The sequence below is a fragment of the Pleurodeles waltl genome, chromosome 1_1 (assembly GCF_031143425.1).
Source record: "Pleurodeles waltl isolate 20211129_DDA chromosome 1_1, aPleWal1.hap1.20221129, whole genome shotgun sequence".
In the NCBI taxonomy this organism is placed as follows: Eukaryota; Metazoa; Chordata; class Amphibia; order Caudata; family Salamandridae; genus Pleurodeles; species Pleurodeles waltl.
In genome coordinates this window covers 830239894-830267196 of record NC_090436.1, presented here as the reverse complement: position 1 = coordinate 830267196, position 27303 = coordinate 830239894, and the positions used below count along the sequence as shown (strand labels likewise).

Sequence of the window (27303 nt, the reverse complement as noted above, 5' to 3'; positions counted from 1 at the left end):
TCAGAATATACCAGAATTAGAAGTACAAAGCAAGCACATTTTCGTTAATTCTGAACTGTGCTGGAAACAAATACCTTTACATGATTAAAACAAATCATTGCATTAGGTGATGCAATTTCCACACATCATCGTCTGGGCACAGTATAGTTTGATTTGAAAAACTGTATATCCGTGCAAATGTAATAGTCAGTGTGTTAGCATATCATCCATACTGCACTCCACTCTGCTCTGCACCACTACACGCCACTGCACCCTACTCTGTATCACTCTACTTTACTCCACTCCATGCCACTGCACTCTTCTCCATTCGGAACCACTCCACATTATGCCACTGCACTCTATGCTACTTCACACTATGCCTCTCTACTCTACTCTGTACCACTCTACTCTATGCCACTGCACTCTAGGCACTACACTCTACTCTACACCACTCTACAATACTCCACTCTGCACCACTCTACACCACTGCACTCTATGCCACATGAGTCTACTCTGCACTCTATGACATTGCACCACTCTGCATTACTGCACTCTCTGCTACTCTATTATATCCCACACTACTCCACTGCACTCTATGTAACTCTACCCCATGCCACTCTATGCCACTGCACTCTGCGCCAATGCACTCTAACAACTGCACTGTACGCCACTGCCCTCTACTCTGTACCACTGTACTCTACGCCACTGCTCTCTGTGCCACTCTACTCCACTCCACATCACTGCACTGATACTCTACTCTGCAGAGTTGCACTCTCCGCCACTGTACTATACACCAATGTACTATGTACTACTGCATTCTATGCCACTGCACTCTATGCCACTCTACTCTGCATCACTCCACTCTACAGTACTTTGCTCTACTCTGCACCACTCTACACTACGCCACTGCACTCCCTGCAAAGTGAGTCTACTCTGCAATCTATGCCACTGCACCACTCTACACTACTGCTCTCTCTGCTACTCCATTGTATGCCACTCTACTCCACTGCACTCTATGCCCCTCTACTCTGTCTCACGCCACTCCATGCCACTGCACTCTAAACCACTGCACTCTATGCTAACGCACTCTAAACAACTGCACTGTACCCCACTGCACTGTACTTTGCACCACTGGGCTCTACGCCACTACTCCTATGTCACTCTACTCCACACAACAATGCCACTAACTTTAAGTCATGCTGAACAGCAGCTACTCTGGTGTATAACATGGCTAATGGCTAAAACACATTAGAAAAGCCAATAACTCTTTCGTAGATGAGACCTATTGACTTTGCCAATGTTTGTTAGTACTATGAGGTACCGAGGTACCTGAAAGAACTGTGAAAAATACAATTACATCATAATAAAGGCTGCTACAAAATGCGCAAATACATTTGGGTTAAATAAAAAAAAAAGTGCTTCTCAAATACAGATTTAAATAATATACAGTTTATACCTAGTACTAAAAAAATGTATAACACTCCATTAAAACCACACACTCCACAGCTCACCTTGGAACACCATTACAATACCTCTCTAAAAGAAATATCTTTGCCACCAGAAAACTTCAAGTGACTCCTTTTAGTAAAGTCAATGCAGGTTTTCAAGCCCCTTTGTATTTGCAGATTTACCAGTTGGGCACATTTGCATGTCTTTAGGGAAGGAGACCCCCTGGCAAGGTCTGATTCTTATCTGTCTGCCCCTCCCTCAGAGCACTGGAGACTCCCTGCCTTCCAGCCCAGCTGGGGAAACTGATCTGCTCATAATTTCGCCCTGCCTCTGTTGTCCTTCTGGTGAAAGGCTAAAATTACGGACACATGCCGTCCGTTAAGGCTTTCATCACGGACAACGGACGGCAGGGCGAAATTACGGACAGTCCGTGAAATTTACAGACGGGTGGTCACCCTAATCCCTGTATTGATCACTTGTATAATATATTAGGCAAACAGAACTATGTTAAAATCATCAAAGAAAATCAATGTGTAAGGGGCAACATTTATCAAAGCCGGAGATTTTGCATGCTCAGAATATACGAAAACACACAAAATAATCATTTTTTACGTTTTTTGTTTTTTAAACTTTGGCGCATTTCTAATTTTGTCTGAAATCACAAGATAATCGGAGAAATAGTTAATGCCTTGCAGATAACAGCGAGGTGCATGCACGGTATCCAGTACGAATTTGTTAAAAAAAAAAAAAAAAGATCGATGGCCCCTGGTTTGCAAGAAAGATCGTGCGTTCTGTGTCTATCGTGCGCTCAAAAGTTTATTCAAGCCTTCCAATCGGAACTGGGAAATCAGCGCCAGACTGGATACCAATATCAGCTCTGCAAAAATGCGGAATCCTACCTCACACTGCAGGTGCCCATGACTAGAGTATAATCATTGCATTTTAGTTGCGACACGTCATGCCTACGCTACTCTGAAAGAACACTCTAGTCGGCCTTCATTGGCATTATGGGGCGCATTGACCAGTGGAAGCCCCATGTGATGCTCAAAGGGCACCCTAGCCACTCTTTAGAAGCTACTGACAATAAAAAGTCCTACTTATTACCAATCTTTATGCCACACCTCCTACTGACTCAAGACGCCGTCTCTTCTTCAGTTCCATCGGGCTGGCAGACATAGGGAACAATGCTTTTTGCTAGAAAGGTTGGATTTCACGAGCATTCATTTATAGCTGACTAACCAATATGCCTCAGACATGCAGTTCAGGAAAGCACTCATGTGACCACACTTTCACGTGTTTATTACTACATAGGGTGTCCAAAGTAAGTACGTCTAAAAGAGGTAGAACAATGTCACTTTTATGCCAAATATTAATGTTATATATTTATTTTACTGCAGTACGAAATACAAAAAATGCTGCACCACTATAAACTTAATTTTGAATAATGTATCTAGTTTATTTACATATATGAAATTAATATTATGTTTTAAGGATGTTTTAAAGATTTGGTACAAAAATCCCAACTAATGTGAAATGTTTACATTTATTTATTATTTATTAACAATGTACAAAAATGTAGATATAGAACCATTTATATTATTATTTTATTTAAAAAGTCACATGAGTTTTACATTACAAAGGTTACTACATTTTGTTATAAAATAGTTATTTTTATGTATAAATAGATGTTTACTATTACATTAAATGTATATATATATATATATATATATATATATATATATATATATATATATATATATATTTTTTTTTTTTTTTTTTTTTTAAAGAGCCAAAATAAATTAATTTATTTTACCATTATTTCATGGGTTTAATTTTAAGACCCTGCCTCTATTATTTTCTGTGGGAGGATGTAACAGTGCCAGTGGTTGGCCATCTGTTGTGCTGAATGTACTCCAGGTCTGGTCTGGGGAACATTGACTGCTGCTTGGGGTCTTTTTGGTATTAGAAACTTTAGAAGTGTAGTTTGTGAATAGCAATGGGCATACTCCTTTGTGGGTGGTTCCTGACTTTCTCAAAACCCCTCATTAGCGCTTCCTATATCCCTCTTTACTCCTTGCTAACCTCCTCCCACTTAGTAGGAACTAATCCTCATTTTCCAGCCACTCCCCCTGATCACACACACATTTACTACTAAGTAGTTGTTAGAAATGGCGTCTTTGGTTGACAGTCAGGTTAACCCCTGTTCAAGCAAGCACCCTCACTCTAGTCAGGGTAAAAGAGAATCACCCTCAGCTAAACCCTGCTTACCCCCTGGTAGCTTGGCAGAGCAGTAGGCTTAACTTAAGAGTGCTAGGTGGAAAGTATTTGTACCAACACACACAGTAACTTAATGAAAACACTACAAAATGACACAACACAAGTTTAGAAAAATAGGAAATATGTATCTAGACAAAACAAGACCAAAATGACAAAAACCCGCAATACAAAAGTCAAGTTATCAATTAAAAAGCAAAAAGAGTCTTTCTGTAGTTTAAAACACACACTAACACAGTTAGTGTGAAAATGTACCTTGGGTGCATCAAAAATAACCCAGCACGGGCGAGTATGCGTCAAAAAGTGCTTGCGATGCGTCGATTCCACTCATGAGCGGGACCTTGTGTCGTTTCTCCTTTGGTCGGTTTGGGGCACGTCGTTTCTCCTTTCCGCAGGAGACCGATGCGTCAATCTGGTCAGCACTCTCGGGTCCGGGCAGGCCTTTCGTTGTTTTTACACACCCAGTGGTGCTTGCGTCAGAATCCAGCCACACGATGATCTGAAAACCACGCAGCGCAGGTTGCGATCTCCCAGCCTCTGTCAGCGATACTGCGTGTCGTTTCTCCTGCTCTGTGCATCGATTCTTAGATCGCGTTTCCAGCAAGCGTCAATTTTCAGCCGCAGAGGTGGCAGTGCGTTGTTTCTTCAGCAGTAGATCGGAGTCGCGTCAATCTTTTCCCCACACAGCGCTCTGTGCGTGCATTTCCTCCTCTTAGGCTGCAGGCTTCTCCTTTCAGGGTCCTAGGAACTAGATGGGCACCACAGGGCAGGGTAGGAGTCTCTCCAGAGACTCCAGGTGCTGGCAGAGAGAAGTCTTTGCTGTCCCTGAGACTTCAAACAACAGAAGGCAAGCTCTAAATCAATCCCTTGGAGATTTCTTCTCAAGATGGAAGGCACACAAAGTTCAGTCTTTGCCCTCTTACTCTGGCAGAAGCAGCAACTGAAGGATAGCTCCACAAAGCACATTCACAGACAGGGAAGCTCTTCTTCCTCAGCTCTTCAGCTCTTCTCCAGGCAGAGGTTCCTCTTGATGTCCAGAAGTGTTCTAAAATCTGTGGTTTTGGGTGCCCTTCTTATACCCAATTTCTCCTTTGAAGTAGGCCTACTTCAAAGTAAAGTCTCTTTTGAATGTGAAATCCTGGCTTGCCCAGACCAGGCCCCAGACACTCACCAGGAGGTCGGAGACAGCATTGTGTGAGGACAGGCACAGCCCTTTCAGGTGTAAGTGACCACTCCTCCCCTCCCTCCTAGCACAGATGGGTCATCAGGATATGCAGGCTACACTCCAGCTCCCTTTGTGTCACTGCCTAGTGTGAGGTGCAGCCAGCCCAACTGTCAAACTGACCCAGTCAGGGAATCCACAAACAGGCAGAGCCACAGAAATGGTATAAGTAAGAAAATGCTCACTTTCTAAAAGTGGCATTTTGAAACACACAGGGGGTCATTCTGACCCTGGCACCGACCACGGGAGCACCACCAACAGGCTGGCGGTGCTCCCTCGAGCATTCTGACCGCGGCGGTTCAGCCGCGGTCAGAAACGGAAAGTAGGCGGTCTCCCGCCGACTTTCCGCTGCTCGGGAGAATCCTCCATGGCGGCGGAGCGCGCTCCGCCGCCATGGGGATTCTGACACCCCCTACCGCCATCCTGTTCCTGGCGGGTCTCCCGCCAGGAACAGGATGGCGGTAGGGGGTGCCGCGGGGCCCCTGGGGGCCCCTGCAGTGCCCATGCCAATGGCATGGGCACTGCAGGGGCCCCCGTAAGAGGGCCCCGCAAAGTATTTCAGTGTCTGCAAAGCAGACACTGAAATACGCGACGGGTGCCACTGCACCCGTCGCACCCCTGCAACTCCGCCGGCTCCATTCGGAGCCGGCATCCTCGTTGCAGGGGCATTTCCGCTGGCCCGGCGGGCGCTCTTTTTTTGGAGAGCGCCCGCCGGCCCAGCGGAAATGTAAGAATGGCCGCCGCGGTCTTTTGACTGCGGTGCGGTCATTTGTCAGCGGGACTGTGGCGGGCGGCCTCGGCCGTCCGCCACAGTCAGAATCACCCCCACAGTCTTAAAATCAACTTTACTAAAAGATGTATTTTTAAATTGTGAACTCAGAGACCCCAAACTCCACATGTCCATCCGCTCCCAAAGGGAATCTACACTTTAATCAGACTTAAAGGTAGCCCCCATGTTAACCTATGAGAGGGACAGGCCTTGCAACAGTGAAAAACAAATTTAGCAATATTTCACTGTCATGACATATAAAACACATTACTATGGGGGTCATTCTGACCCTGGCGGCCGGTGACCGCCAGGGTCACCGACCACGGGAGCACCGCCAACAGGCTGGCGGTGCTCCCTCGAGCATTCTGACCGCGGCGGTTCAGCCGCGGTCAGAAACGGAAAGTCGGCGGTCTCCTGCCGACTTTCCGCTGCTCGGGAGAATCCTCCATGGCGGCGGAGCGTGCTCCGCCGCCATGGGGATTCTGACACCCCCTACCGCCATCCTGACCCGCCAGGAACAGGATGGCGGTAGGGGGTGACGCGGGGCCCCTGGGGGCCCCTGCGGTGCCCATGCCAATGGCATGGGCACTGCAGGGGCCCCCGTAAGAGGGCCCCGCAAAGTATTTCAGTGTCTGCAAAGCAGACACTGAAATACGCGACGGGTGCCACTGCACCCGTCGCACCCGTGCAACTCCGCCGGCTCCATTCGGAGCCGGCATCCTCGTTGCAGGGGCATTTCCGCTGGGCCAGCGGGCGCTCTTTTGGAGAGCGCCCGCCGGCCCAGCGGAAATGTAAGAATGGCCGCCGCGGTCTTTTGACCGCGGTGCGGTCATTTGTCGGCGGGACTGAGGCCGCCCGCCACAGTCAGAATCACCCCCTATATGTCCTACCTTAATCATACACTGCACCCTGCCCTTGGGACTACCTAGGGCCTACCTTAGGGGTGTCTGATATGTAAGAAAAGGGAAGGTTTAGGCCTGGCAAGTGGGTACACTTGCCAAGTCGAATTTACAGTTAAAACTGCACACACAGACACTGCAGTGGCAGGTCTGAGACATGATTACAGAGCTACTTATGTGGGTGGCACAACCAGTGCTGCAGGCCCACCAGTAGCATTGGATTTACAGGCCCTGGCACCTCTAGTGCACTTTACTAAGGACTTACTAGTAAATCAAATATGCCAATCATGGATAAGCCAATTGCATACACATTTTACAAAGGAACCCTTGCACTTTAGCACTGGTTAGCAGTGGTAAAGTGCCCAGAGTAACAAAAACAGTAAAATTAGAGTCCAGCACACATCAACAACCTGGGGTAAGGAGGTAAAAAGTTAAGGGAGACCACGCCAAGGATGAAAAGTCTAACAGTAGTAAACTTACGTGAGAGGATCGCCCCATGGAAAAGATAGGAGAGCTGGAGCTGGAGATTTCCACTTGGTTTGTGAATTGCATTTTGTAGTAAATAGGCAGCAGTACTGTAGTACTGCTCAACGCACTACAAAATGCAGTTTGTGAATCAGGTCATTGGTCTATTTATGAGCATGTAAGGAGAAAAGATGATGGCATTTGAAGGTAAAGAATGAAGCCAGGGCTCCTCCTTGCTATATTTTCAGTGCCTTGACCCATAGATGTAGAGAACTAGAAGGCCAGACAACTTCTTCAGCATCACCAACACCATCTGCTTGAGAGTTAGAAACGATCAAAATCTTATCTAAACCTACTCGTAAGAAGTTATTGTAGACATTTTAATGTGTAGTAGGTTTGGTGAGACAGGTTTCCAAAATAGTGGACACAACCACCTTTGTGCACTATATTTGTACAAATTGATACAGGCCATTTGTTATATAATTTGGAAATTGCTGGCAAGAGGCAATGTTTTTAGATAGTTATTGAATGGTCAGCAATCCTTACTGCCACTACTATAGACATGGAATATGCCTCAGTCCAGAAGTCAAGCTGCTACATAGCAAGAAATACTGACAATGTCAGATCTTTTGGGATGAATGAAATATGCAGCAAAGTGAAGTTTCTTTTCTTGATGGCCAGTTCTAGGCAAGGTCAAGTTTAGGAGAACATTCCCAGTAGCAAGATAAAGTTGCAGCACAATGATCAAATGTCTACCACACCTGTGTGGCAGAGGGCCCATATGGCTGCTTTGACAAGTACAGCAAATCCCCTTCTACCAGCCTTGCATGCTTTTTTAGGCCAAGACTTTGATTTAGTATTATATTACAATCAGACTAATCCCCTGAGCTCTAATACATACAATATAATAGTAACTACTTTGAAGCTCTATCAAAAACAGGTTAACTAAGAAACTTTATTCAAATTCTAAAAACTGTGCATCATTACAAATAGTATGTAGGCCATGAACTCAGCAAGCACAACCCTAAAAGGAGTTGTATTGAGATACTGTAAATATACGATTAATTACCCCTGGAAAGCTTTAGTTAATTTTAAGGTATTTTACTGGCCATAGGCAGTATCCATGCTAAAATGTTGGTCGTTGTTGTGTGCTGTGCATTAGAAGAAACACTATCCTCTTTCATAGTCAGCAATTTATAAAGACCAAAGTCCAGTTTCTTCAGAGGTCAACATGGCCACCTTTGAAATTCTCCTTTTTGACTTGTGGTCATGCCACCTTTTTAGGGAAAAACGTTGTGTTCTATGCTATTGTGGTGAGACATATTGAAAGCTAACCAATGTCACCATTCCTAACTAACCACAAACCATGTGTATTATTACCAAGTAACAGGCTTGATTTCATAAAAGATTCTGCCTTCTGCATAAGGTATTTTTGAGAATGAGCCCAATAGTCTTCACCATGTGCATAGTTTAGTAAAACACAACTGCTGACACACAGTTTTTACTGTATCTTCAGCAATTTCAGTTGGAATTTGTTTGAGTTGAAGTGTGCCTCATTTGTGACTAAAAGCTGTCATGTCAACACCTTAACAGCTCTATAACTACATGTGTTTTACTATAGTTGCTATCTAATTTTCAACATTCACATGATATTTTCTGACAATAAGATAGATGGGTTTCTCAAACCATCTTGTGACAGATGAGCGTAAAATAAAATAATCTCACATCTTGCAAGACAGAAGATACTCAGGGAAAGAAAAGGTGAGGAAAAATATAATCTCAAAGCTGCCATTCAGTTTCCAACAAAAGGAATCCTTTAGCACATGTAATTTTAGCATCTCCAGGCTTGTATTTGTTTTTGTCAGTGAGGCATTGATCATACTAGTTTCATAAACTGCCAATTCCCATGGAGTGATTGCTTAAAGAATAACTGAAGAGGAAGTTTGATGGACAAATAGCCACTTTCGTTCAGAAACAAGTGTATGTTCAAATACTGACAACAAAAACCTGTGCTCCCAAAATACCGTGGCCAAAATATTGAGGACCAAAATATTGAGAAGGTAAGTGAATTAGTATTCCTAATTCCAAATCTACATACCTTGAAGATATAGATATCATCATGGTTCATATATTTGGAGTTAAGTAAAGTAAACCTATACTTAGCTATATAAACCTACTTTAATAATATCTTGGTCCATTATATTATTTCTACAATATTCTGGTGGCACTAAGTATTTCTGGAGTGGATATTCATTTTGAATACCTCAGAGAAAGTGGATTTTGAAGTGAATAAGCAAAGGAAGTAAACACATCTTTCCTCCTTTCCTCGTCAGGCAGACAGTTGCTCAGAAACTGCAGGCCACGGGGACCAATGGAAAGAATACTTACAATGTTGGATTCTATTAAAAGATGAAAGAATATCCTTTTCCAAGTGATTTCTCCTTTTTAATACTAAGCCCCTTTCAGCTTCAAAAACTGTCTTTTTAAAATTTACTAACACGTGTTGTTATCAGTACAAGTTGTTACACTTTCTTATTTACTTATGTCTTCTTTCCAAGCGAGAATATCCAGGTTTCGGTTGGATCTATTTTAAGGTGAATTAATTAACCAGCATACTACATTCATTCTTTTCCATGCATTCCCATTTCCTTTCCCAAAACTAGTTAATGAAAATACATAGTAGTCTCTGAACTAACCAGTATCCTTGTCTTATGTGTGTGTGTGTGTGTGTTTGTTTGTTTGCTTGTTTGTTTATCTGTGCATTTGTTTGATAGGGAAACCTACCTCCAGATTACAGGATCAGCCTAATTGACATCGGCCTGGTGATTGAGTACTTGATGGGAGGAGCTTATCGATGCAATTACACTCGCAAACGCTTCCGAACTCTCTATCACAATTTGTTTGGACCAAAGAGGGTAAGAAGAACACTTTTTTTCCTGAAACATGAAAGTCAGCTGTCCGCAAGTCAAAGCTAACAGTAAAAAGCGTGTTTTGTAAAGAGAATAATGAAAATGTAAGGCTAACAATCCACCTTCATATAATATTTAATGATATCTTCAGTAAAATCCTCATTACTTGCAGTGTCTCTTCACACTTACATTCATCTTAACAAATTATCACCTTCTTAGGAAATGTCATTTTATTAATCCTATATCATCTTGCAGCATAATTAGGAATTACAAAGGGCATCTGGACCTGGTAACTCTTCATTACTCATCTGACCCTAAAGGACCCACTTACAATCCTATTAACTCCACCCACCCGGATTTACCAATTCTCACAGTAGTGGTAACTCTGGGGAGAAAACTTAGCGGGGCAAGCCCCCAAAGCACTCTTAATTAGGCCCTGAGTCTATTATTATGTAATGACTTACTATTGTACGTCATATTCCACTAACACTTTCCTGTTTGGCTGTCTGCTCCATTAGCCTAGTGTACAGTCTTAGATTACTTATTTTTATTCTCTTGCCATCCTCATCCCTTTTCTTTTCTCCCTGTTTTCCAATCCTCACACTCTACACATAGAATCCAGCTTCCCAACCCTAATTAACCACATCATGTTGTTTTTCCTTACCATCTATGGGTCATATTAATGAGAGGCTTGCGCTGCCGTTGCTTCTCTTTTTGTGACACAGTACAAACCTCCCACCCCTATCTATAAAGCCGTGCAAAGCCACTTTGGGTGGCTTTGCATGGTCATACATATGGAGTAAGACAAGGCAGCGCAAGTTCTGTGTTGCCTTACTCTGCACCAGGAAGGCATCCCATGGGCATTTAGGTGGGTTTTCCCATGCAGCACCCATGGATTTTGACACTGCCCCAGATTTACAAACTCATGTAAATCTCAGGCAGCAACAAAACCTTATGCTCTCCGGAGTGAGGCATAATGTAGAATTTTTTTTTATTTCTCCTTGTTTTATCCTCTTTTCATGTTTGCTGGAGCACACATAGAAAGAGGAAAACGCCTCTCTGGATTGTTTTTGTGCAGGAAGGTGGCCCTTCCTGCACAAAAACAGTCCTGCATACAACGGATGAACCCTTGAACCATAGTGCTAGTGCTGCATTGGTGCTAGGCTGCTGAAATGATGCAAGCTCATAGGGAAAGGACATTAATGCACGTATTGTATACATACAGTGCATTCCTGCCCTTTTACTTTGGTGTAGGTCAGTGCAGCACAATGACTTGCTGCACTGCCCTATGCCAAATCCCCATAAATATGCCCCTATATATTTAGGTTTGATCTTGCATGTGTTGTCTTTATACACAATATTCTGGGTGTATTTAGTGCTATTAGAATGCAAACAGCATCTGTTTCCGTTCCAGTGGTTTCTGCTACCTATTATCGGGAGAGGAGATCTAATCCTGTCTTCTATGAGAGGACCAAATTGAATCTTCAAAGTATTAGTAGAATAACCTCCTTACTGCAAGGTAGCTCACAATAACATGACCAAGAACAGAGTTGCCACAAACCAAATTATCATAAATAAATGTTCAAAGCCCCACACTGGTGGGGATAAAACCCAAGCTCTCCTTTCCTTCTTTCTTAGCAGTCCATATATTCGCCAGATGATACCTTACTAAAGCATGAAAATCAGCCAGGACCGATATCCGGAACTCCAGAGCTCACTAGAGCTGAACTGTTTTAAAGAATAAACAAAATATCCTTCTCTCTTCAAAAATGTATAATCTTAAAAAAGTTCTAGTTAAACAAAAAAGTTCAAATCACTACGGTTTCACTTAATCAACTTATGATGGGAAATTAAGTTAATACCCTTTCTAGAACTTGTGCTTTCCACAGTCACGTGCTCGGGTAAACTATGAATGTTTCTGTTCATGAAGAATAGGGCCATCCTGGTCCGTACAATTATTTGAACTAATCTGGATTACTGTTGTTCCCTTTTTATAAGAACCCCAGAATGTCCTATGCAGTCATTAAAAAGTTCAAAATGTTGCCGCTATGGCAGTTTCAGATATTAAGGGTTGAGGGCAATCTGCTCAACACATTGTAGCTTATATTGGCCTATGATCGTGGACAGGGTGAAAAAAATCGTGTATTGGTCATGATCTAGAAAGTCATTAATCAATTCAGCCCACTCCAGTGGCCTTGGAAGCAGAATTTCTACACACCAACCAAACGTTTAAGGACCCACAATTAGTCACTGCTGGTCCCCCTCAAATATAATAAGAACATGTTAGGTGGTAGTCAGATGCAGGTAATATGGGCCAGATGGTCGAAGGACCTCCCTCTAGAGTTAAGAAAAGCCTCCGGACTAGTGAGTTCTGGAAAAGTCTACAACCATTGGGGTCATTCAGTGCTTAATTTGTAAAAAAGTAATTGGAGGGCTGAACGTTCATCTCAGAAGCCTGCAGCAATGCTATTTAAGGTCAGAGTGCCACCAGTTAGACCTCATGCCTCCTTAATCTACCACCAGACCATCCTTGCCCCTTTATATCACTCTTGTAGGTTATATTTATAATTGCTTTCTCCCTTTGTCATGTTTTTTACGTCATTCTCCTCCTTCTTCTTCCCCGTTCATGTTTTTCTCTCTTTTTCTCTGGAGCAAAGTATGTTGAGGTAAAATAAGTGCCTTTCTCCAAAAATGAGTGCCGATGAGCCCCACCAGAAACCACTGGCTCAAATTAAGCACAAGTCATGCTGTCAGGAACTGTGAAGGTTAATGTTCTTGCAAATGCAGGTGCACTATTACATGGACATGCTAGAGGGAAGCTTCAGGGAACATTTGTTTGCTATGTTACTGATGCTCCATTGTGTGGCAGTAGTGCCAATTACCTTTGGAAATCCGCAACCACTAAAAATATACAAATGATGAGTCATTGGGAGTCGCTTAGGGGTGAATCGGCTCATTACAGTTGTAAATTGACTTATTTAACATCCTGTACTACAATCCTACTACTAACAACAATGCACAATGGTTGTTTATTTTTATTAAGAATCTTCACCTCCAATCCATATCAGGGCCATAACTAAACTAGGAGCAAAGGCTGTCAACTTAAATTACCCGGTGTGTCAGGCAGAAAATTCCTGAGCAAGATCTGAAGACCTTTGTAAAGGATAAAGAGGGCGGTCATTGAAATTAAGAGATAGTCCTTCTGTACACTGTTGGATATAGGAAAAGAAATGCCTGAATTTCTTGTCTGTTTATTCATAAAGTTCCTGGATACTTCATCAAGGTTTATTTGGTTATAGGTACTTTGATTAAATAGCTTCTCCTTTGTAGTGGAGAAACAGGGAGAATTTCAACCTGAACTCAGTTATAGTCCTGGCTGCAAAATAACTGTTAATGCAGCCCATCAACACAGCCCACCAGAGCACAGCCATCACAGGTGCAGAGAGTTCACTGAATGGCAGTGTGGGCATGCTGTTGCACCCATGTGCATGTCTGGAGCAGGAGCAGCAGCGACTAGCGCAGGAGCATGCGCTGGTATGCCAGGATGGGGATTATTGTCACATTGGCCCTCTCCATCCATCATGGTCTCATCATTTACAGTGGACTTTAAGTTAATGCTTAAGGAACCCATCTCCATTGATCACTCTTGTAGCTTTGAAATAAGCATGTGGGTCAAAGTTGTTTCTTTGTGCTTTGACTTCCAAGGTGGATCACCCCCTTTGAACGTGCATGTTTTTTATACACAATGAGGGTTTGGCTGACCTAGAAAATAGACCCCAGCATGAAAACAGAAGTGCCCCCCCCCCCCCTTTAGCAAATCAGATAGCTAAAAAAAAGTCGCACACATTATCAAATCGGGTTGCTTAAAAGTTGTAAAGAGAATCCAGTACCTTGTTTTGCCAAATATGGAAGACTGCATGCATCTGTGCTTGCTCCAGGCAATGTCTGTGGTAATATCAGGAAAATCACAGTAAACAACAGCCTACAAAACCATAAAACAGACAAAAAATAGGCCCATAAACTGACCTGTCAGCAGACAAGCCCTACTGGATCTACCAGATTGCCCTCTAGGTAAGTCTGGCCCTGTACACAGTAAACACAGTCATGGCATGTCCATCCATTGAGACTCCAGGCCTCGATGTCAGCCTTTCACTCGTTGTCACCAAAAGTCTACTGGTGCCACCTTCAACCAGTTGAACAAGTGATGCCTCCTGACCAGAATACACCTGCCTTTGAAAATACTGCCAAATTGCTGCTCCCAGTCATGGATGCCTCGAGCATCGGGCATAGAACAACCTCTAGGTATTGAAGAACATGCTCTGAGCACTCCTGCAGAGTCAGGCCTCATGGAAAAGAGGCTTGGGTTAGGTTTGCAGACCCTTCATCAAAGTGGTGAGGAGTGACTGTGGGATGAATAAAGAACATGCAACTCTGCAGTACATTACTCAGGACTGGGATCGTATGTGCCAGATTTCCTACAAGCAGCATTTCATTTGTAAATCAATGAGTGTCAGTGGCCAAAGTTCTGCTCAGAAGCCAACGGCTGGAGCAATTAAATGTCCATGCACTGAATACCAAGGCTGCATAGTCTTGAATCCACCTCATCGCTCTTTAATCAACTACCAGACATTCACTGCCCATTTATCTCACTCTTCCTTCTTCTCCTTTTGTGACTTTTTATTGTCTTTTTCTTCCTCCTTTCCACTTTGTATGTTTATATCTTTCCTGCCTTTGGGAAATGTCTGAAATAGAAATATAAGTGTTCGTCCCCAAAAATATGCCAGCAACCACCAGCTCAAATTAAGCACTGCCTACATGCCTGTCATCATGGTGTTTGACTGTGTGCATGTATGTGCCAGGTGACACACAAGGTCAGACTTGGCAGAAAACAGACTCAACGCCAAAATAAAAGTGGTACCCACCCCACATCTTCTTCATAACAGACACTTGGCTGAATTCCTCATCGGCTACAGACATTGACACAGCAATCCCAACAGGCTACAAAATCGCTCAACAGGACAACCATCATAAGCCATGAGGAGGACTCACTAATTGTCTTTAAGAAATCCATCAAATGCACAATGTTCACAGAGAAGGCCACCCCATTCATGGAACACCTGCACTTCAAGCTGCAAATCTCCCAAAACTTCACCTTTCCCTACCAACCACCCGGATCATGAGCCACCTTTACCAACCCCATGATCAACTTTCTCGCTCCACTCACTATCAATTCCAGAGCCTACATTCTTCTCAGTGACCTCAACTTTCACCTGGAAGACCTAAACGATCACTGCTCTACAGCACCCCTCAAAAGCTTGAGCAACATCAGATTCACCCAGTTTGTCCCAGAACCAACACACACTGAAGGACACACACTGGACCCCATGTTTACCACAAGTGACAGCTTCAAATCCAGCTCCACCAGACCGCTCACATAGATTGACCACTCCATCACCCACTTCCAAACCAACACACCTCAAGTTCAGCATTCCAAGCTGCAGCTTTGGCAAAATCACAGAAGCAGACTGGCTCAGTACCCTCAGCACGGATCATCCTAGCCTCAGGAACAACCTCAACAAGGACATCAACAATGTCTAGAATTGAACCAAGAGCTGGGCTGGTTCCCTCTCACTCATCAAACCCAACAAGTATACTTGGTCGAACAAGCAGGCCAGCTGGTACACAGAAGGCCTGCAAGACACCAAACAACACTGTACACAGCTAGAAAGGATAAAGGAGAGCCAAACACAACACCACCGACAGAGGTTCCTACAGGTCTGTACTCAGACACTATCACCAGCAAATAAGGGACAGCAAGAGAAAAGCACTAGTGGACTGCATTGAAGGAAGTAACAACAGCTGCAAGGAGATCTTCCCAATTGTTAAGGTTTTCACCTCACCCTCAACAACATTGCTGCCTCCTAACATCTCTGTGACATCCTATCCAACGTCTTACAACCCTCATCAGAACCTTACAGCAGCAATAATGTGGACCATCATCTCAGGCCACACAGAACCCTGCTCCCCATTACGTCTAAAACCACTATGATCCACATCATCAACACCTCCATCCCACCATCCACTTTCCGTATGAATGAAAACTTGCAGAAATAAACATTCTCCCCAAGAAGCCAACAGCCAGCCCAAATCAACTGAGCAACTTCCGACCCATCTCTCCTCCCATACCCAACTAAAATGACTGAGAAGGCCATCAAAAAGCAACTCTGAACCCATTTAGAACTTCACCATCTTCTAGACAACACTCAATCGGGATTCAGAAAGAACCACAGCACTGAAACAGCTCTCATCTCAGTCACCAGCGACATTAGTATAATCTTGTACTGATGAGAAACAGCGGCCGTCATCCTGCTTGACCTCTCTGCCGCCTTCAACACTGTCTCCCATAAAACCCTAATCGGAAGATTCCACAAGATTGTCATACAGGAATCTGCTCTCAAATTGGTCTGTTCCTTCCTCACAGGAAGAACCCAGAGGGTCAGGCTGCCACCCTTCACATCTGCAACCAAGAAATTGATATGGAGACTCCCACAAAGACCGTCCCTCCGCCTAACTCTTTTCAGCATATACATGGCACCACTCACCAACATTGTCCGATCACATGACATCACCCTCATCTCCTACGCCGATGATACCCAACTCATCCTCTTCCTATCAGACAAGACAACCACCACCAAAACCAAATTCACCAACTGCATGACCATGGTAGCAGACTGGATGTGGACCAAATGCCTGCACTTCAACTCCGAGAAGACGGAAGTACTAGTCTTTGGCAACAAGACCTCCTCATGGGACTCCTGCTGTTGGCCATCAGAGCTAGGACCAACACCCATACCCACAGACCACGCAAGAAATCTAGGGATCATCCTAGATGACAAGCTCAACATGACGGCTCAAGTCAACGCAGTGTGCACCTTCTGCTTCCACATCCTATGCATGCTATGTAGGATCTTTAAATGGTTTCCTCAGAACACTAAACGGACCGTCACACAAGCCCTCATCACCAGCAGGCTGGACTATGTTAACACTCTCTGTGCCGGAATCTCCAAATAACTTTTAGCAGACCAGAGACCACCTACAACACCACTGCAAGACTCATACTCAACCTTCCACGCCACACCCACATCACACCACACCTCAAGAAGCTTCACTGGCTCCCAATTCACAAGCACAGCCAGTTCAAACTCATAATGCACACATACAAAGACCTACATAACACATTAGCACAATACCTGAACAGCAGCATACACTTTCACCAACCCATCAGACACCTATGTTCTGCCTCACTCACACACATTCCCCTCTTCCACAAAATTAAAACTGGAGGTCACTCGGTCTTCTACATCACACCCAAGACATGGAACAACCGTCCTCAATACATCAGAGCCTCCTCCTCATGTCTTGAGGTCTGCAAGAAGCTGAAGACCTGGCTCTTCCTATAAGCACCTTGGGGACTATACACCTACACACCTGCCCAACCACCTGGATACCCTCTTGGGTGATTTGTGTGCTAAACAAATTAATATAACTTAACATTCTCAAATCAGTTAGCTAAAAAAAAGTGGCCTACATTTTGCAAATTAGCATAGTTTTGAACTTGTAAAGACATGCTGTACAGTGTTTTGCATGGTATGGGACACTGCATGAATTTGTGCTTGCTGAAGGCAATAGTTGTAGTAACATTGGGGAAAACAACAGTAAAAACCGACCCACTATACAATAACAATATGCAACAAAACAGTAGGACCTAAAGACTAGCCCACATGCTGACTTGTCAAACAAGCCCTTTCAAGCACTGCCAGATTCTCCTGTACACCAGTCTCACCCTGGTGGCACATTACAAGACTTACAAACATCTGCTCACCTTGGGGCAGTAAGGCAGTGTAAAAGTTGTAAAGAAGGTGCTCAGGACTCTAAAGACCTGTTTGCAGCGGTAAGCCGCTAATACACCTAATTGGCATAGCACAGTGATTACAGTCTTTGCTAGACGCATAGTCACTGCTTGTCATAGGACAGGCAGCACTGAGATTCAAGTACAGTCAATGGCAGTGCACATTTCCATGATTCTCAAGAAGTCCTCTCATTAATGATCTTTTCACTAGAATCTTTTCAGCTCTATGTATTTTAAACAGTTCCTGGGCAGAATTATAGCGCTGATGGCTCAGGGACTGAAGAATTAATTTTCCTTGGAGATAATTTAGGATTAGTGTCTGCAGGTGAAAAGGCGCAAGTGAATCTTCTACATGCCAGTAATCTTCATTACCCTGATTAGGAGTCGTCATCCCAATACTAACAAATGAGGCATTTCCACCTCCACGACAGCCCATCACAAGTAAAACATTTTTTTAAACACCAACACAGAAGGGCCATCTCTATACTTACCACTATTGCACACAACAGTTCACCCCCCTCTCCCACCTCCTTTTGCTATAACAAGTAAGCAACACAATGGAGGTGCCAACAGAGGGAGGGAAGCAACTGAGTTCGGAGGATTCCTGATCGGGGTAATGAAGATTACTGGTAAGTAGAAGTTTAATTACCGCCCTCATTGAGTCCCCCTCGTTCAAGTACTAACAAATGAGGAATTCAAAAGAAAAAAAAATGTGCACCCCCATTAACAGCAAAACACAATTTATTTCCATCACAATTTACAATATTGCTGAAAAAGGCACTGCAGAACCAGAATTACCATGAAAGGAATCAGATGACTCCAAACTACAATGTTTTATGAACATGTGAGCAGAGGACCATGTAGCAGCTCTACATATTTCCATCAAGGGAACCCCCTACTGCCTCATCCTAAGAAGTGGAAACCCCTTGAGCTGAACGTCCCTGAATGGAACCAGGAAGAGGCACACCATTCACAGACCTTGCATGAGAAATGACCTGACAGATTCATCTACTCAGAGTATTCTTTGATGCAGCTTTACTTTTAGTCACAGAGCCATGGGCCACAAAAAGAGATGTTGAGTCCCAGAAAGAGCTAGTGCGAATAAGCTACTCAAGGCTCGTTTAACATCCACAGAAGATGGAACAGACCTGGCAGAGGAGTTCTGAAAACAGGAAGTAGAAACTCCTGAAAGAAATGAAATGGCGTTGCTGTTTTGGGGATGAATTTTGGGGCTTATTTACAAGCCTCTTGCTCCGCTGTTGCGCTTTATATGGGGAAAAAGTGACGCATCTGAGGTGCATGGGGCTTATAAATAAGCCCCATAGGCCCAAATTGAAGAAGGGACTAGCGCCACATTAGTGTCATTTATTTTACGCTAACGCAGTGTTAGGTTGGAAAAAACGCTAAGTCAAATTTCAAAGCGGTGTAATGCACGCATTGCGGCACTTTGTAAACCCTTACACCACATTACGCATGTGGCAGGCATAATGTATGCAAGGGGTGCATTCCTCCATTAGGAGGCTCAGAACAATGGCGAAGTGGAATCTATAAGATTTCACTGCGCTATTTTTGTCATCATTTTTAACGCATGCTCAGTGCAGGCATTAAATTGAGGCACACCATTGTTTACAATGGGCCTCAATGAACTTTGCAGGATTAGCACCAACATTTTTGGCACTAATCTTGCAAAGTACCACAATAGCGTCAGAAATTATTACGCTATTGATCCTAACTTGCACCATGGTGCGCCGTATCATTAATACGGCGCTCACATGGTGGCGTTAAGTGTGGCGTAATGGGGCACAAGAAAAGTGTCTCTTCATGTAATGAAGCGCCACTTTTACTAAATCTGGGCCTTAGTGTCTAGATGCAAAACCACCCTGTCAGGGAAAAAATGAAGATAAGAGTGAGAAGTAGATAGTTTCCCCAGCTCGCCCAATCTGCTTGTCAAAGTAATGGCAACTAAAAAAGAATCTTAGCAGAAAGCCATGTGAGAGAGGTTGATTAAAGAGGCTCATAGAGTTATTTTTGTAAACCTCTATGAACAACTAATAGATCCCAGGAAGCTAAAAGGCTACAAAGATTAGGTTCCTGTAGCGGAACACTTCTGATCCATTGTCAGACTAATGTAGTAACTTAAGCAAGGCCTCCAGAAAACTGACTGAAAGCTCATTTAGCCGCCCACTGAGAATTTGGAGTGGAAGGAGCCAAACCTTTAACAAAGCCATCTCTCAAGAAATCTAAGCTTTTAAAATGTTAGATAGAAGTTAGATTTGAAGACTGTTTAGCACACCACCTACAAAATGCAGACCAATGCATATCATAGGAACAAAGAGTAGAGGCCCTTATGGAAAATTTAAGATCTTTAGCCACTGTTGCACAACAACCCAAACTCTAAACCTAGCCATTCAACAACTAAGCCATTGGATGTAGATGGCTGTATTGATGAACCATCAGGAGGGGAGATCGCAGTGGAGGTGGAACCAGAAGAAAATGAAAAAACTGGCTCTGTGACAAGTGGAGAAGGAGAGAACAAAATTGTATTTGTAGCCAAAACGACCCCTCCAGAATCACTCCAGCTTCTTCCACCTTGACCTTCTGGAAGACCTTCGGCAGAAGAGGAATCAGCATGAATGCATAGAACAACTGCTAAGGCCTGGGAATAGACATAGCATCCACTGCAAATGCTTGAAGCGAGATGGTTTCTGAGCATAAAATGGGGGCACATCACATTGGTCAGGGATGCAAATAGGTCCAGCCACAGTGTACCCAACTGGTGACAGATCTGAGAAAATTGGTGGCTGGACAGATGAAATCTGACTGAGGATGGAACATTGCTGCTCATGCTGTCAACCCAAAAGTTCAACTCTGCTTTGATGTACACTACTCTCAAAGACAAGACCTTTGGTTCCACCCATGCAAATATCTGAAATGACAACTGGTTGAGACAGTGCACTTCTGTCCCTCCTTTTCGGTTCAGGTAGAACCATGCAATTTGATTGTCTGTCCTGACTAAAACATTCTTGTTCGACATGGGCAACTGAAAGAAGAAAAGAGCATTCTGACCAGCGTATAATTTCCTCCATTTGGAAGATTGCCCCTTTTCCCAGGGAGACCACAGAGCATTTTGTTCCTGACCCTCCAACCCCAAACTGTGACATCTGTGGACAAAACTACTGGAGATGAAAACTGAAAGGGCACCCCCCTTCTTGTGATGCTTCTCCTCCATTCAACATGAAATAGATTGGACCACACCAGGGGTTACTGGAATACACTGCACATAATTGGCTGAGCTCAGAGACCAATGATCCAAGATGTGATTAATCACAGGTTTGAGGTGGAAACGAGCTGAGAGGACCACTGCCGTGGGTGCTGCTAGCAGACCCTGAAATCTAAGCCAAGACCTGGCCATCAGTTGTGATTGTTAGGGGATGCTTCAGACTGAGGATACAATGGCCTTTTGTCTGTTATCTGGAAGAAAGACTGCAACCAGCGTCCCGTTGGATCAGGCCCCAATAAGCTGTCTGATCTGAGATAGTACAGTACATCAAAGTACACTATTCAAATTGGGAGGTCCCACTAGGACCCCACTGTGAGATGCAGGTCAATCTGGGCACTTCTATAATTAAAAGCATGGGGCCTCCCACACCCAAAAGGGTGTCATACTTCATCCTCGGGCCTGTTTCTTGTCGGGCCGTCTCTGCAAAGCCCTACAGGCCCCACAGGGGGGCTCTTTGCAGAAGGTCTTTTGGTGAGTGCTGTGTGCTCAGCCCTGCAGGTGCAGGGAGTGAAGGACTGGAAAGTGACCATTAAAATTGGCTATAGGCCTTTAAACGTGTTTATTTTTTCCCTAAAGGGTCTATGTCAAGGTTAATAGCGAAGAGGGCAGTGCTATAGGAAGTATTGTTCCTGCATTCACCACAACAAAAGAGAAGAAGAGGGAAAAAGGAAATTTCCTCTAACCAATGTGCAGGTCAACATGTTTCATACCTCTGTTTGTCACTAAAGGATCAAGTGGCGAAAACAAAAATCAGTCCTCACTACAGAGACTCTGGATGTGTCTGTAATATGTAGGAGTGTGAAAGAAAACTTACATCTAAGCCTAGGTGCCATAATTTTAGGTTGACCGGGAAAGAATAGAAAAATTGTAGAATTTGTACAACATAAATGAATAAATACATTCTGAAAAACATATAGTGTGAGAACACAGTGGTCACATGCACACACTTCGTGGAACGAAGCAGTGTTTCTGTTATCAAAACTCATGCAAAAACTAATCACAGAGCCTGTGTTATCACATCTGAGATGGCACCAACCGAAACTTCTTCAGGTTGATCAGAAATCCAGTTTCTGGATCAAGGTGGTCACTGTTGTAACAGCTTCCTCAGCCTTGGAAAAAGAGGAAGCAGAATATAACTAATCATCAAGATAAGAAAAAAACATCAAGACTCCTTAGTTGTAAAGAAGTCATCACCGGAGCCAATACCTTTGTGAAGGCATGTAGAGATGTTACCAGACCCAATGGGAGAACTTGAAACTAGAAATGAGATGCTCCCAAAGGAAACGGAAGGAATTGTTGATTCACCAAACACATCTCGAAGGTCTAATGCCATGAGACAGCCCCTCTTCGAAATGAGAGATTGAAGAGTAAATGTCCAGAAGGCCTCCACCACCACATCAGAATTTGAAGTTTTTAAATTCAGAACAGAAGCTGCCATCTGGTTTTGGGACTAAAAAGAACAAAGTAGAAACCTGCAAGAATCTGATTCGAAGGGACTGGAACAAATTGCTCCTTTATCCAATAATGCCTGAATGCCAGTGAGTAACTCTTGGCATTTGACTGTGTCTTTTGGGTATTGTCTTGCCCTGAAGACTGTTCCTGATGGTGGTTCCCTGAAGGTGATGTGATAATTATCCTCAATAGCTGAGAGAACCCAAGAGTCTATAAATGTCTGAGCTCAATGATGATGAAAAATATGTAAACGACCTCCCACCACACAGTCATTTTTGTTGGATGTAGCCCTGGTGTCTTAAGGTGGGCGGTCAGAATTTGTTAGAAGACGAAGCCCCCTGTCCTTGGTCCTGTTCTCAAAAGGGCTGTTTCTCTTTAGAAGAAAAAGCTGATTACTCATGAAAAAAAGGTTCTGTTGCAGGAAACACCTTGAAAAGCTTCAAGACTTTTTTCTCATCAGCCACTGTTTAGACCAGATCATCCGACTCAGGGCCAAATAGTTTCCCTTCAAGAAAAGGCAAATTAAATAATAATGGCTTCTGACTGGACTCCAGTTTCCAAGATTTCAGCCACATAGACCTACAACATATAATACCCTGCAATAGTCACACCAGCCATTGAAGAAGAAGCACATATTCCATCAAAGGTTGTATTAGGAAGAAACTGAGTCAGCAATGCCAAACATGATAACAATGGGGCTGGATCCTCACTGGTTAACAAGTATGAAATTCCTGCAACAATATCTGAGTTGTGCAAACAGCATACTTACTGACTGTAAATGTAGAGGCGCAACTTGATGCAGCATAACCTCTCTTTAGAGAAGCCTCTATCTTCTTATCCACAGGTTCAGAAACAGTAGAATCTTCCTAGGCCAACGAAGAAGCTGAAGCCATGGAAGTGAGGACAATGTTAAACGTTGGAACCAGTGGAAAAAAATCTTCAAATGTTTCCAAGATATACTTTCTGCTGAGGAACTTAGGAATGGAAGCTTGTTCACCTCTTTCCATTCCTTCAATAACATAGTCTTTATGATGTCATGTAATGACAAGACATTGGGCTCAAAAGCATCGTAAAGGGCAAAAACATCATCATTGTCCCTGTGCTTTCTCCTCAAAACCCAATCTACCTCTCTCCAAAGTGGTGTGTCTGAATATAACACCCTTTAGGAGCATCAGCAACATCGTCTCCTTCATCAATCCTGGTTCTCTTTGCATGTGGCTCCAAAAAGGCAGAATCTACTGTCTTTTTAATTAAAAAACTGTAAATATGATCCTGAGATTTGTAAAATGTTCTCCTCAGCCTGTTGCTCAGGCTGAAGATTATGCTGCTTTTCAGAAGCCTTAAGTGCCTCCATGGCTATTCAGGAAATGGAACTCTTACCCAGCATCCATTTCCTGTTTAAAATGCCTTTCCATAGCAACAAAGACTTGTCACATAAGACAACAAGCCATCGAAAAGCCCTGTTTGTCTTCTCCCACCCTCCTCGTGCAGGAAGCATATTGAGGGGATACAGGGATAATTCAACAAGAGTACCTAGACAGCGCTCTTGAATACAAGCAAAAATCTCCCCAACCTAACTCAGCACATGGGAAGCCTTCCCTGGATTCCACAGGCTGTGTCACTAACGGGGGTGTAGACTATTCTCTGAGGGCTTCCTCCCATTTGACAGCAGTCTCAGTATTTTCCTGTTGGCTTTTTTCATCACTTACTCTCTTAAACCATGACACATTGCGGGACACCTCCATGCTTCCCCTTCGCCCCTTTGGGGATCCTGTGCCAAAGGTTGACATAAGAAGTAATCTGTTGGATTATTCAACCCAGGTCGATAGACCACCTCAAAGGAGTACTGTTGTAGGTGCATGGCCCACCTTTCAATCCAGGGAGATCCCTGCCTCGCTGTGCCGGTGAACAGGAGCACTAAGGGTCTGTGGTCCGTTACTACACAAAACTTATGGCCACAGAGGTACAGATGGAAGTGTTTATATGCCCACTGGATGGTCAACGCCTTTCTCTCGATCTGGATATACCGGGTCTCAACGGCAGTGAGTGCTTTGTATGCATATGCAATGGGTTCCCATTCTCCAAAATTCTTCCTCTGCATCAGCACTGCGCCAAGCCCCACTGAACTGCCATCGACTATGAGTTCCATCTGGCACTTGTGGTCTAAGTACACCATGGTAGCATCATTCAACAATGCTGCATTCAAGTAATTGAATGCTATGGCAGCTTCCATGGTCCACTGCCACTGGGTGTCTTTTTGTGACAGGCATCCGAGTGGGTTGGATTTGGTGGCCCGGTTCAGTATGCGATCTGTCCTGAGTCAACCAGCTAACTCCTTCAGCCAGGGCCCAGGCACACGATGCTCCCCTTCAGCGCTGCGGGTCTTCTCAGGCCAACCATGGGCCTCGACCTCCTCTACGTGGCTTCCAGCTGCTTGCACCGGCTTCTTGATGGCGGTGCTCACCGCTGCGGCGCTCTGCTTACTGGACTGCATGTAGCAGGCCCCTCCTGCGGCCCTGTTGCTTCTGGTGCGTTGGCCCCAGGGAATGCCGTAGGTCTGCTCACCGACATGCTATGGTGTTCAATCAGGCAGCGGGCTTGGTCTGTGGGTCATGTTGCTGTGCCTCCGCTCCACGACGCTGGCACAGTTTACAGGTCGGGTTCTGTCCCTGCCGTAGTGCAAACACCAGTGCTGTTATTCCTCCCTCGCACTCAGCGGGATGACGGCCACCTCGTTGCTAATGTAGTGGAGTCAATGTTGAACAGGGCCCATGGCAGTACGGTCCTCGCTCGCCCCAGACAACCAGACACCGGACACACTTGGAGGGTTACTGTGCACTGCCTCCTGAGCTGCGCAGGCACCTTTATTTATTCCCTCACACCTAGGGTGACCACCTGGCATTGAGCCAAATTCTGGACAGGACTGTAAAAAATTCAGGACAAAGGGTCAAAATTCAGGACAAAAATTCAGGACAAAGGGTCAAAATTCAGGACAAAAATTCAAGAACAAACGTCAGTTTTACAGACACACGCAAGAGAGGCCATGCCTCACTATGCTGTCAGTGCATTTATTTACTCTTTTTTAACATAGCACTATTTATTCACTGTGGCCTTTTTGTGATTGCCTCCTGGTATGCTACATTCAGGTGTCATATTACGTCCTTGTTCAGTAGTAAATTAATGCCCTTCAGTACTGCGGCAAGGCCATCACCCCTACCCAAATCTACCCGATCTTTCTTGAAGCGAAAGTAACAGCAACATTTTGATTATGTTTCTGAACATTTTAAAACCCCTGGCAAACAGTTTGGGAAACATTAAGGTAATTAACCTTATGCTGGTTTAAACAAATTGAACAAAAACATCTGGCTTATCCCAACCGCCCATGGACTTTCAACCCAATTTGTTTTTAAAGAGGCAGGGCATATGGTGTGGGCGACAGTCTCACACCTAATTTAAGGATGTGATGTACCCATAACTTGTCTGTAGTCTCACTGCACTAGAGTGTATGTCTGGGACTCTACATTTATCTCAGAAATGGGACCCTGGACTACCAATCAAAGATCATAAAAGAGGAGGATGAAATTGAGAGCAAATGGGAGATTCACAGCAAGTAATTCAAAGGGTTGTTGCTAAAAACTGGATAAATAAAGAAGAGAAGAACAAGGTGGGACAATTCCTAAAATCAGACAAGATGGGTCCGCCAAGACTATTCGAAGGTATTGGGTACCTGAGGAGTTGATTCTGCACACAGTAGCGAAACAGAAGGGGCACTGTTAAGTGGTTGAACAAGCAACACCCATCCACCTTGGCAAACTCTTCTGGTGCAATGGTCCGCTGTTAGTGCTTTTGAAGGGTGAGCAGGGGCCAGACCCCTTGCAAGGTTGTGCAAGGCAATTGCCCACTTTGTCCATGTCTTTATATGGTTTTGAAATTGAGCAAAAGCCAAACTAGAGATCTGGGTTATCCCTAAGTGTCAAGTACACATAGAATCTTCAAAGTATTTGGGATGTAAATTGCACAAACAAAATTTACAAATTTTAAAATTTAATCTGTGTTTCTTTAACATATGGCACTGTTTTTGCCTTTATATACAATTAGATCTCAGATTGAACTGGGAACAGTTACCTTTTGATACCTAATGATTAATATCTACCATTCTTACACTGATTTCCAGGATGAAAATCCCGGCAGAGCGAACGGTCCCTCCAAGCCCAGTTTGCTTTTTTGTCTTATCTTCTGCTTTCTGTAGAGGCCATGTGGCACTAGTGAAGATGGTGTGCTACCCCAATGATAGTATTATTTTGCAAACCTTCCCCTGCTCGTCCTTCATTCCTTCTTCAGACAGGCCACACATCTGATTTGGTCACTGCGGCGCCATCAGGAGCTCTTTCCACTCTAAAGCTAACTGTGACTGCGGTGGACTAGGTCTTCTGGATTTAGAATGCTATTATTCAGCTGCACAGGTCCAATGGGTGGCTCGCTGGCTTTCTGGCCACCTCCATGCATGAGATGGGGTTTACCAGTAAAGACTTTTAAGAAAGGCTTAATGCACTGCTCATTGTTTCCTACTGACCATTCTACGGATCACCATCCGGGGTTATCATGCACGGCGTTCTCTTGCCTTGCCAGAACCTGTAAACTCACTGACACGAAGAAACCCTATGCTCCTGCACTACCTTTGCTAAGCCTTCCCACT

At 44.1% G+C, this 27303-nt stretch overlaps 1 protein-coding gene across 2 annotated transcripts in view; it reads left to right on the top strand.

Annotated features, from left to right (window-relative positions):
• Positions 1–27303, top strand: part of TRPM3 (transient receptor potential cation channel subfamily M member 3) — a 1350903-nt gene that overhangs the window by 1083592 nt on the left and 240008 nt on the right. For both annotated transcript variants that reach the window (XM_069228883.1, XM_069228872.1), the window contains exon 13: positions 9832–9972. In XM_069228883.1, coding sequence (XP_069084984.1) covers positions 9832–9972 — 141 coding nt within the window. The remainder of the gene's footprint in view (positions 1–9831; positions 9973–27303) is intronic.